General features: G+C 35.9%; 1 protein-coding gene across 1 annotated transcript; it reads right to left on the bottom strand.

Annotated features, from left to right (window-relative positions):
• Positions 1 to 4,645: 4,645 nt before the first annotated feature.
• Positions 4,646 to 7,571, bottom strand: LOC148952560 (uncharacterized). The gene is made up of 2 exons (XM_089089226.1): positions 7,266 to 7,571; positions 4,646 to 4,801 (listed from the first exon to the last, which is right to left on the bottom strand). Exons 1-2 carry the CDS (start codon positions 7,569 to 7,571, stop codon positions 4,646 to 4,648), a joined length of 462 nt encoding a protein of 153 aa, XP_088945352.1.
• Between the last annotated feature and the right edge of the window lie 4,775 nt (positions 7,572 to 12,346).

Here is a 12,346-nt window from a genome sequence, read left to right as displayed (position 1 = left end):
GGTCCAGGGCTACCTGCTAGTTTCATATTACTATTGTGTTATTGTATCTTTGTCGTTTTGTTTACCTTTGTACTGTAGTGTTATTTTTATCTTTGTCTAGGCCTAGTTTTTTTAGCTTGTCTCCCCATGGGTCTATGTCAAATATATACATGTATATGTGAATAATAAAATGACAGAACTTGAACTACCCAACTACAGATCTTGACATGGTTTTGCTTCAGTCTATCTCTTGGTAAGATTCACTATGGTTAGTTATTGAACAGCTGCATAACTTTAAAGGGTGCAATACAATTAGTGATTTCACAAATGTGCATCCTTTCTCAGCTTCATTGACAAAAAAATTCCTTTAGCAATTTTAGTTTTATGTCATTGAGCATCGATCCTAGAGTCCCAACTTATTCCCCTTATGACTTTCACTTGCTGAAAGATAAAACGAAAGTGTTTTCAGCCTCAAAATTTGCTATATCCAATTTATAATCTTTTAAGTTACTTGAAAAATATCAAACATTTTTGTTTTTATATTTTAAATTATTAAATATTGACTTTTTTTTATAAATCATTAACTTTAAACTTTTACCTTAATTTAAATTATTTGTACAAATAAATTACTCAAACATAATTCAGATTGTGAATTCATTCTTGAAAGTTAAATTCTCCAAATTCAACTAATCTCTAAGACAACAAAATGCCCTCATCTAGAGTTTTACAGGAATGTGTTTTCAGCCTTTTTTAAAAAATTTGGGTGTCACTGCAGTCTACACCCTCTTCTGAAGGACACAATAATGACAATAGAATAATCATGGTAGCAGCCATTATATTGGGAAAAAGAGTCAATTGGGAATCAAATGGTACTACTTTGTAGTTATTGCAAGTACAGATCCAGAGCCTTAATTTGGGAGGGGCAGCAGTACCAAAAGGAGAAAGGGGAACATCCCCCCCTCCCTCCCCATCTACAATTTGTTTTAAAATAATTGAATTAAGGCAGGGTTTACTATCAACATAACATAATACAATGGGAGATCAACTAGATCAGGTTGCCACTTGTGCAAGGCATTGGGAAGCTTTGCTGAGGTCGTGATTGCTGTTAAACAATGGCATCCGTTAGCTAATCAGAGGCAACCTCAATCAAAGGGAAGGTTACACACTCGTTGCCTGTTGCATTTGGTGAGTTATAATATTTTCGATTGCTCTTTGATAATATCATGGTGAGGTAAGTTTGCAATATAAGATGAATGGATAATCTAAGTATCTGGACACCAAGGTGAAAGGTTCCTCCAGAAATGGAACAAAAAAATATAGAAAAATCCTCTCTCAAAATACTATGTCCAAGAACGCACCCATTGCTTAAAAGACAATGTTTGAAGAAGAGGGGTTATTTTTAGTGTTTTTACCAGTATTGTTGTCAAAGGTACTCAAAAACAAAGAAAAAGGGCAAGAAAAAGAAAAAGCCGTGTCAGTTGGCTGGGAAAAATGACAAGTTTTGCTGAGGCTGCAAAACTTATCCCTATCAAGGTGAAAAGTAGATACGTAAAAAATTTGGCAGAAGATAAACTGTGCATTTTGATGCAAGGGACAACAAACTCTTGAGCCAGTTTGATTTTTTGGTCCAAAACTTTTCTCTATGAGACTAGAAGAGACCTAAATCAGGGTCAGAGTATGATCCCATGAAAAGAAGGACAAATGGGTAAAGGGGGTGATAAATGTTGCTAGTGTAGCTGGCCCTAGCAGCAGTAAATGCATCTTCCAAGGAATATTACAGCACAAAGGAGCTTGTTGAGGTACACCAGAAAGGATTGTTGGCCTTATGGTGCCCTTCAATGGGTTCCACGTTTGAGAAAAATAAGTATAACCAGGTCTCATGTCAAGTGAGATGAGAAATATACTCACTCTATCTGTGTCTCTGGGGAGCAGTGATAAGTGATGTCAACCCACACTTATACAGGCCACAGCACTGTAGCCATCCAATCTTTTTGTCTTGGGTCTCCACTCCCTTGGGCTCTCCCTAACAGCACAGAAACGTTTCAGTCTTGAGTTTATAACACATATCATCTTTGAACAATCTTATTGTGTTGATATGTTTCATTGTTTTTATTTCACAAAACAATCGATTTTTCAATCCTTGTAGATATTACTCAATAATGTAGTATAATTTAGGATGGATTCTTAAAAACTTGTTTGGGAGGGGCAATTGCCTCCATTGCCCCCCCCCCTTGTATCCTTGCTTGAGTTATTGTAGTATTTCCTTCAGAAGAGGGAACAGACTGCAGTGATACCAAAACTTGTACTGATATTTCCTTAAAAAACACGGACTGTTATTTCTAAAATGCTACCATCATTTCAGTAGCTCAGTCTAAAAAGTGTTGTGCAACAGCTAATTTTCTGTCAGGTTAGAGCATCAGTAAGATATTATTCTGTATCTGGTGGCATGTCTTGTATAGCCTATAGCCTTGTCTGAACTAAGGACTAGGATATAATAAAAAAAAGTAGTAGTACAAGTTGAATTGGTGATCAACATTATTTCTAAATATAAGGATTGTGTATTTGATTACTGTATATCAACCCTCCTCTAATAGAGCCAGATACATCCCTAGGTCACAGCTTATAAAAAACACTGCTAATGCTGTTGACTTGCATTATACTTTTGCATCTAACTTTCAGCCAAGGTTGGTTCATAATAGCTTAAGCAGAGTTTAGGATATAACCCAGGTCTTGTACTGTATCTTATTCTTTTAGGGAGGGGAGAGGCCCTTAGGTAAGTTTTTGGATGCCTTATCTAATTTGCTAGTGTAGCTAAAAGATGAACATACCACTTGATGCACTCTAAACATTTTTTCCTAACATAACAGTTCTTATATTTGCAAAGTCCATTTTGAGCCCTTAAACTGACACCTTGTTCCTTGTTTTAATCTAGCAGATCTAAAATAAAAATACACCCCATGATTCAAAACTTAATACTAATTTTACCATTATTTTTTTTAAATAGCCCACTTTTTTAATATTGTTCCTAAGGTGTCAATTGGGGGGGGGGGGGAGTGATATTGGCTTGCCCCAATACTGTTCACATTGTGGAGCAATTCAAGTCCATGTTCGATTGGTCAATGTCCATGTTGATGATTAATAATACTCATAAACATAATAATTCATAATTGTCACTGTTTTAAAGGCCCAGTGACACACCAATAAAATCAACTAGTTAGTTGTTGGATGGATTGGGGAATCCAAGTCATATTTCCATGTTTTTTTAATTTGAATTCAATTTTATTTGAATGATGATGCAGTTGCAATAGTTGCAGATTCTTCACAGAGTCTAAACATTTCAACAGCCTGAAATAGTATGTTTAATTAGACCAAGACTAGAATTAATCTTTAATCACAAATACCACCAGTGCTCATGGAATTTGAACTATTTGTCAGAATAAGCTCCAAGGCTCCTCTTATTCAAATTGGTTTTTAGCAGTATATCAGAGTTTGATTTGGAATTTAACAAGATGTATATGTGAGAGGGATTATTTTTGCCAAAATGGGGGACACAGCACTTAGATGTCAAAGTCTAGTAGTCAATCTGCAGCCTATACTTGAATTTGGATTGGTCTGATTGTATACTAAATCTGTTAGTAGGTCCAAAAATTTTGAATGGTCAGCATAATGAACATTGCTCTTTTCTTTTTCTTTCAGTGAAGCAACTGATTACCATTAAACAAAGGAAGTTTAAGAAATTAAGAAAATTCAGGAGTAATGAGAACAGAAAAGTATACTGACAAGCTAGCAACAAAGTCCGCAGTGAATCCAGAAAATTTGAAAAGGAGCAGGAACAGTATGTTGCCGGCAATGCAAAAACCAACCCAAAAATTTTTTGGAAATATGTCAACAAAAAGTTAACAAGTAGAACTGGAATATCTGACCTGAAGCAAGAAAATGACAATAAAGCCAGCACCCCAGCTGAAAAAGCAGAAGTATTGAGCCAGTTCTTTAGCTCAGTATACATTACCAAATCCCCAGAAGCCAGCATTGTAAGTCAAACAAATCGACCCCAGATGAAGGAAACCAAAGCTAGACAAGGTGATGTGCTCAAACTACTCAGGGAAAAAGATCCGAACAAATCACCAAGATCCAATGAAATAGCAGCCAGGTGGCTGAAGATTGCTGCTGAAGAGCATACAGAGCCACTTACTCACCTGTTTGATACATCCCTACAGCATGGTATAGTCCCAGCTAAATGGAAACAAGCTAATGTTGTGCCCATCCATAAGAAGGGGGACAAATGCAGTGCCTTCAACTACAGGCCTATAAGCCTAACTTCCCAGCTCTCCAAGATTATGGAAAAATTAGTCTGCAACAAGATTATGAATTTTGTATCTGAAAATCAACCGATTAGTGCAGAACAGTTTGGCTTCATGCCAAGAAGCAACTGCACAAATCAGCTCCTGGAAGTTCTGGACAAGTGGACAACAGCCCTGGAAACTCGCCTGAGTATTCTGGTGGTTCTGTTTGAAATTAAAAAGGCCTTTGACAAAGTCCCCCATAGCACCCTACTCTCACGACTTCGTACCTTCCGTATAAGTGAGCAGATTATTTTGTGGATATCTTCCTTTCTACTTGACCATAGCCAGATTGTTAAGGTGGGAAGACACATTGTCATCAAAAGCTAGTTCACCAAGTGGCATTGTCCAGGGGAGCGTAATAGGGCCACTTCATCCTCCACATAAATAGCATAACTGAGGGTATCACCAGCTGTGTCAAGCTCTTTGCAGATGACATAAAGCTTTTCAGGCCAGCGGCAAAACAAGAAGATGTAACCATCCTGCAAAGCAACATTAACATGTTGATTAGGAATCTTGAGAGCCTAGGATTAAGCTTCAATGCTAAAAAGTGCAAGACATTATGGATTGGACCCAAGCCAAAAACACCAATGACACCCTTACATTAGCAAAACCAAACACTGTCTCAGTCATATCACACACTGATTGTTAAAGAGACTTGGGGATCTTTATAGACTCAGGGCTGAAATTTCACCAACACACAGATCTCATTGCAAATAAGGCAAGCAGGATGGTTGGTCTAATCAGGTGGTCTTTCATGCATTTAGACACTAAAACCTTCACCGGACTCTACAAAGCCCTTGTGCGACCAACCATTGAGTTTGGAAACATAGTCTGGGGTCCCTCATACATTGGCAATGTTATCAAAATCGAGAAGGTCAGAGACATGCCACCAAACAACTCCCTGGCCTAAAAGAAATGCCATATGAAGAGCGCCTGAAACAAATGAAGCTGCCAAGCCTAAACAATAGAAGAAAAAGAGGGGACCTGATCCAGATTTTCAAATCGAGAAAGGATCTAGATAGAACCAGGTCCGAAAAGTTCTTCTGTAGTCAGACTGTCTATACTAAGGGTCATTCTGCAAAAAACCAGAAGCAAACAACATCAACTAGGCAGAGATTTTCGTTCTGGCCAGTTAAAGCAGTTAAAGACTGGAACTCGTTAGTCAAAGAAGTACTTTCGGAATCAACTCTAAACAGCTTCAAAAACCATCTTGACAAGCATCTACAGAAAAAAATGTTTATTCATAATACATAACATACAAAAGTGATATGACTTTGTGCACTAGGTGCACTATGTTGAGCCAAGATTAGAGAGTGCCACAACAGGATATGATATCCTAGTAAGAGGCTCTGTTCCTGTAAGTTATGTAATTATGTAAAATCATTTATGTAGAGGAGAAAATGATTGGGCCCAGCACTGCAACATGTGGCTCACAGCTGATCACCTTGCATAAACTTGACAAGACCTTGTCAAGTCTTCTCAATATGTTGTCAAATCATTGTTGGTTTAGATTACAGACAACAAATTTAGTCAGAGACTAGGCGTACAAAGAAGTAACAAGTACAAATAAACTTGGTGATGTTCTAGAATACATGCTCTTAAGAAGGAAACATTTTAATAAAATAAAATTACTATCAGAATCCTGATGGTCCCATATATTGCCTTTGTGGCATATTTCTTCATTATTTTACATTCAATAATTCATTGCATTATGGGTAGCTCCAGTCTAGGCTTGAGGAACTCCTGGATATATAATTATTTAGAAGTAATTTTAAACAGTGGACAAAAATGGAAGGAAACACAATAATGTAACTAAGACAAAGATGATGCATATTATAAAATAAGATTTTAACTGTTTTAATGTGTTTTTAGTTTTGCATATGGTGGTTGTGGTTTATTGTCTGAAACAGAAATATGAGATTTAAAAGAGGAACAATAAGGAATCCATTGGTACTACTCAGAGCTGTCCCTGGTCTGGGGGAAAATAAATTACAGCACCCCTCCCAACTCTAATATATCCTAAGCAAAAAAAAGGCAAATCTAAGTGAAATTTTGATCCCAGTGAATAATCCCCAAGCTGATACACCCAAGACAGCTTGCTCTAGTCACCCCTTCCCTTTGAACAGCTCTGGTACTACTCTTGTTTTATACAGTGTTTCTTTCTGAGGAACCTATGATATACAATGTGGTAAATATGGAGCAGTTCATATAATTGGCCTATGAATAAAGTGAACATACCACTCAACGCCATTTTTATGTTATTTTTGAAAATAATAATTGGTTTTCTTGCAAATTCAATTTTATGCCCTTTGATGACTTGAAAATAATAATTTCTTTCTATGTTTTTTTATATAAAATGGGTTGAAACATTTGTTTCAAACTTACTATTTCATTATAAATCAGTTCTATAAAAGTTGTGTAATCCACAAACATTGATTTGTCAAGACTAGGTTGAATAAAACACAACTCAAAACAAATTTGCCATATTTTCTTCTTATTCTGTTATGCTACTTAAAAACCACCATTTCATATACATGTTGAAAAATATAAAAGCTGACAGAGGAAACATGGTGCATCACAAAATTGTTTTGATTTTTTTTTATCCAGCTTAATTGTGATAAATCAATGCTTGCAGATTATGTAACTATGACAAAATAAATTTTATTATAAAATAGTAAGTCCGAAACCAAAACTTTATCCTTTTTTATAGCCTAAACCATAGAATGAAATCATCATTTTTAAGGGTCCAAAAATTAAAAAAAAGGGCTAAAATTTTCGGTTTCAGACTTACTATTTCATAATAAAATTTATTTTGTCATAGTTACATAAACTGATCTACCCTCATAATCTATATAATCTGATGATACCCTCAGTTATGCTATTTATGTGGAGGATGAAGAGTAGCAGCCCTATTATGCTCCCCTGGACGATACCACTTGGTACACTAGCTTTTGATGACAATGTGTCTTCCACTTCAACAATCTGGCTACACTCAAGTAAAAAGGAAGATATCCACAAAATCATCTGCTCACTTGTACCAAAGGTACAAAGTCGTGAGAGTAGGGTGCTATGGGGGACTTTGTCAAAGACCTTTTCAATGTCAAACAGAACCACCAGAATACTCAGGCCACTTTCCAGGGCTGTTGTCCACTGGTCCCAAACTTTCAGGAGCTGATTTGTGCAGTTGCTTCTTGGCATGAAGTCAAACTGTTCTGCACTAATCAGTTGATTTTCAGATAGAAAATTCATAATCTTGTCACAGACTAATTGGAGAGCTCTTGGAGAGCTGGGAAGTTAGGCTTATTGGCCTGTAGTTGAAGGCACTGCATTTGTCCCCCTTCTTATGTATGGGCTCAAAATTAGCTTGTTTCCATTTAGCTGAGACTATACCATGCTGTAGGGATGTATCAAACAGGTGATTAAGTGGCTCTGCAAGTTCTTCAGCAGCATGTCTCCAGGTGATTTGTTTGGATCTACTTCCCTGGGTAGTTTGAGCAAATCACCTTGCCCAACCTTGGTTTCCTTCATCTGGGGTCGATTTGTTGGACTTACAGGACTGTCAGTAGAAGTGCTGGCTTCTGGGGATTTGGTAGTGTATACTGAGCTAAATAACTGGCTCAGTACTTCTGCTTTTTCAGCTGGGGTGGTGGCATTATTGCCATTTTCTTGCTTCAGGTCAGGGATTCCAGTTCTAATTGTGAGCCTTTTGTTGAGATATTTCCAAAAAATTTTGGGTTGGTTTTTGCATTGCCGGCAATGTACTGTTCCTGCTCCTTTTCAACTTTTCTGGATTCACTGCGGACTTTATTGCTAGCTTGTCAGTATGCTTTTCTGTTCTCCTTGCTCCTGAATTTTCTTAATTTCTTAAATTTCCTTTGTTTAATGTTAATCAGTTGCTTCACTGAAAGAAAAAGAAAAGAGCAATACATTATGCTGACAATTCAAAATTTTTGGACCTACTAACAGATTTAGTATACAATCAGACCAATCCAAATTCAAGTATAGGCTGCAAATTTACTACTGGACTTTGACATCTAAGTGCAGTGTCCCCCATTTTGGCAAAAATAATCCCTCTCACACATACATCTTGTTCAATTCCAAATCAAACTCTGATATACTGCTAAAAACCAATTTGAATAAGAGGAGCCTTGGAGCTTATTCTGACAAATAGTTCAAATTCCATGAGCACTGGTGGTATTTGTGATTAAAGATTAATTCTAGTCTTGGTCTAATTAAACATACTATTTCAGGCTGTTGAAATGTTTAGACTCTGTGAAGAATCTGCAACTGCATCATCATTCAAATAAAATTGAATTCAAAATAAAAAACATGGAAATATGACTTGGATTCCCCAATCCATCCAAGAACTAACTAGTTGATTTTATTGGTCCTTTAAAACACTGGGCCTTTAAAACAGTGACAATTATGAGTTTTTATGTTTATGAGTATTATTAATCATCAACATGGAAATTGACCAATCGAACATGGACTTGAATTGCTCCACAATGTGAAAAGTATTGGGGCAAGCCACTATCACTCCCCCCCTAATTGACACCTTAGGAACAATATTAAAAAAGTGGGCTATTTAAAAAAAATAATGGTAAAATTAGTATTAAGTTTTGAATCATGGGGTGTATTTTTTATCTTAGATCTGCTATATTAAAACAAGGAACAAGGTGTCAGTTTAAGGGCTCAAAATGGACTTTGCAAATATAAGAACTGTTATGTTAGGAAAAAATGTTTAGAGTGCATGAGGTGGTATGTTCATCTTTTAGCTACACTAGCAAATTAGATGAGGCATCCAAAAACTTACCTAAGGGCCTCTCTCCTCCTTAAAAGAATCAAATACAGTACAAGACCTGGGTTATATCCTAAACTCTGCTTAAGCTATTATGAACCAACCTTGGCTGAAAGTTAGATGCAAAAGTATAATGCAAGTCAGCATCATTAGCAATGTTTTTCATAAGCTGTGACCTAGGGACATTCGGGCTCAATTAAGGGGGGGGGGGTTGATATACAGTAATCAAATACACAATCCTTATATTTAGAAATAATGTTGATCACCAGTTCAACTTGTACTGCTGTTTTTTTTATTATAGCCTAGTCCTTAGTTCAGACAAGGCTATAGGCTATACAAGACATGCCACCAGATACAGAATAATATCTTACTGATGCTGTAACCTGACAGAAAATTAGCTGTTTCAGAACACTTTTTAGACTGAGCTACTGAAATGATGGTAGCATTTTAGACATGACAGTCCATGTTTTTTAAGGAAATATCAGTACAAGTTTTGGTATCACTGCAGTCTGTTCCCTCTTCTGAAGGAAACACTACAGTAACTCAAGCACAGATACAAAGGAGGAGGGGGCAATGGGGGCAATTGCCCCTTCCAAACACTTTTTTTTAAGAAACCTTCCTAAATTATACTATTGAGTAATATATACAAGGACTGAAAAATCGATTATTTTCTAAAATAAAAACAATAAAACATATAAAAACAATAAAATTGTTCAAAGATAATATGAGTTATAAATGCAAGACAGGAACGTCTCTGTGCTGATAGGGAGAGCCCAAGAGAGTACAGGGCCAAGACAAAAAGATTGGATGGCTACAGTGCTGTGGCCTGTATAAGTGTGCAAAGGTTGACATCACATCACTGCTCCCCAGAGACACAGATAAAGTGAGTATATTTCTCATCTCACTTGACATGAGACCTGGTCATACTTATTTTTCTCAAATGTGGAACCCATTGAAGGGCTCTATAAGGCCAACAATCCTCTCTGGAGTACTGCATAGTGCATAAGTACCAAAAGCATCAAAAGATGTTTTCACTTTCATCCTAGCTAAATTATATGGCCCACTGCAAATTTGCCATTAATTCCCCCACCCCCATCCCCTAATATGCAAATATATACCTTGAATTACAATATAGCCTGAACTGTTGATGGCAAAGTTTCAAATTGCAAAATTCAGCACTATTTTTGTTGATGGCATTTGAAAAATTTGAAATGGTAGGAAAATGGTTTATATTTGAGTTGCCTAATAAATGTGGTCTGAATTGTTATAGGCTAAATAAGTATTTTTGGAATATATTGCTCTTGAACAGCTTATTTATAAACTAGTGATATGTTTTTAACCACCTTTTAATAACTTAACTAGTGTTGATAACTTCTTTGTGTGGTTACAAAAATGAAATATCTTTGGGGCCCCTTTAAGGGCTCAAGATGCAATTAATGGTAAATTTTTACCAAATCATATTATTGACTTACAAATAAAGTGAATATACCACTTGATGCCTTTTTTATGATCTTTACAAATATAATAATCATTTTTGTAAGAAATTAATTTTAGCCTATGTCCCCATATATACCAATTCAGGGTATATATTTGTATATTAGGGGGATGGGGGGAAAGTTTAATCTTAACTCACATTTACACCAGAAATAAAATTTATCCCCACCCCCTAATTTGCAAATATATATCCTGATTTGGTATAAATAGGGGTGGGTGTAAAATTCATTGCCAACAAAAATCATTAGCCTATTATATTTGGAAAGAGCATAAAAAAAGGCATCAAGTGGTATGTTTACTTTTTTTGTAAGTCAATCTAAAAGTGTCCTCTAAAAATCTTCAAAAGAGAAAAAATTTCCAAATATCACCACATTTTTCAATTCAATGTTTAAGTCTTTTTAAATTGCCGTCTAATAAGTTCTTTTATAGATAGCGTTCATGCTGGTCTTTTTATTTTATTTTTTTTAAATAGCAGTGGCAAAGGGCGAATAGCAGTGGCAAAGGGCAAATAGCAGTGGCGAAGGGCAAATAGCAGTGGCGTAAATACAAAATATTAATAGCAGTGGTTAGGTTATAAATCATGTCACGTTAATGGCATGATTTATAACAGAATTCACAATTTCTATAATCTCAATATACCACTACCTTTTCTTTAAACACGTTTTTTGACACATGTGTTAAACACATGCTAAACGATATCTATAAAACAACTTATTTGGCAGCAGTTTAAAGCGGGCATTTCAAAAGACTTAAGCATTGAATTAAAAACATGGTGATATTTGGAAACTTTTTCACTTTTGAGGATTTTTAGAGGAAAGACTTGATGATAAAGGTTCTCCCCTTGGATAATGTAAGAACTAGAATCATTATACATATTTTAAAGTAAGAATTGTTTTCTTAACATGTCTCCTTATGAGGGGGCCAAGGCTAAATAAATACCAAACTCTCTAACAGTCTTTGTTGATGGTCGAATGTCATTGAAGCCTAGGCTAATCTATAATACAGGTTATAAAATAATTTAATTTTTAAGAAACAAGATCTAATCAAATTACCGTTTAATTATGTACCTGCCAAGATCAGCTTGAGACCAATTTCCACTTTGAAGCACTTAGAAGTTTTGAAAACTTTTGCTTTTTCTATTTAAATCATCTTCATTCCGCTGTCCCACGCTATCCCGCTTATGGTTCGTTTACACATTGTGGAAATCCGTACGTTTCTGTTCGAACTATTGCTAAAATAACGCTGCGTTTTAAGGCAAAGATTTCAAATTATTGCAAAAGCATGACATATGTTCTCACCCTTGTACCGTGAGTAAAATATGATATATTTAAAATACAAAAAATAAAGTTCCTTCTTTCTAAAGATAATTCCGACTTCCTCTAATTAAGTTTAAATCTAGTTTCAAAAAAAAGAAAAGTTCTTAATCAGCAAAGTGAAAAATTGCATCTTAGCCTCAGACAAAGAACGGCGCTATCCAGTTTGGATTTCGCTAAGATAGTGGGCAATCAAAAAGATGCGACACACAATGTTTCTCAGGTAGTTAAATTATAAAAGCCGTGTGAACGTTTGAATCATCAGAAATATTTAAAACAATTTATTGGGCGAAGGGTTCGCGTCCTTGGGCCACTTAGGCCAATTGTGAGCCAGTTCTTAGAGCGCAGGACAAAAAACTACGTTTGAGAGTGGGGTAAAAGTGCTTTTTGGAAGATTATTAAGATCAGAATTATTTCGG

The sequence above is a fragment of the Artemia sp. Qi Xiang Cuo genome, chromosome 5 (assembly GCF_049724085.1).
Source record: "Artemia sp. Qi Xiang Cuo chromosome 5, ASM4972408v1, whole genome shotgun sequence".
NCBI classification, from domain to species: domain Eukaryota; kingdom Metazoa; phylum Arthropoda; class Branchiopoda; order Anostraca; family Artemiidae; genus Artemia; species Artemia sp. Qi Xiang Cuo.
The sequence above is the reverse complement of the archived record's forward strand: the minus strand, read 5'-3'. Positions and strand labels throughout refer to the sequence as shown.

Coding starts and splice junctions, on each gene's coding strand:
- LOC148952560 (XM_089089226.1), bottom strand. CDS start 7,571: ATGAATTTTCTATCTGAAAATCAACTGATTAGTGCAGAACAGTTTGAC. Junction 4,802..7,265: donor CATTGTCATCAAAAGCTAGT/GTACCAAGTGGT, acceptor GTTGCTTTGCAG/GATGGTTACATCTTCTTGTT.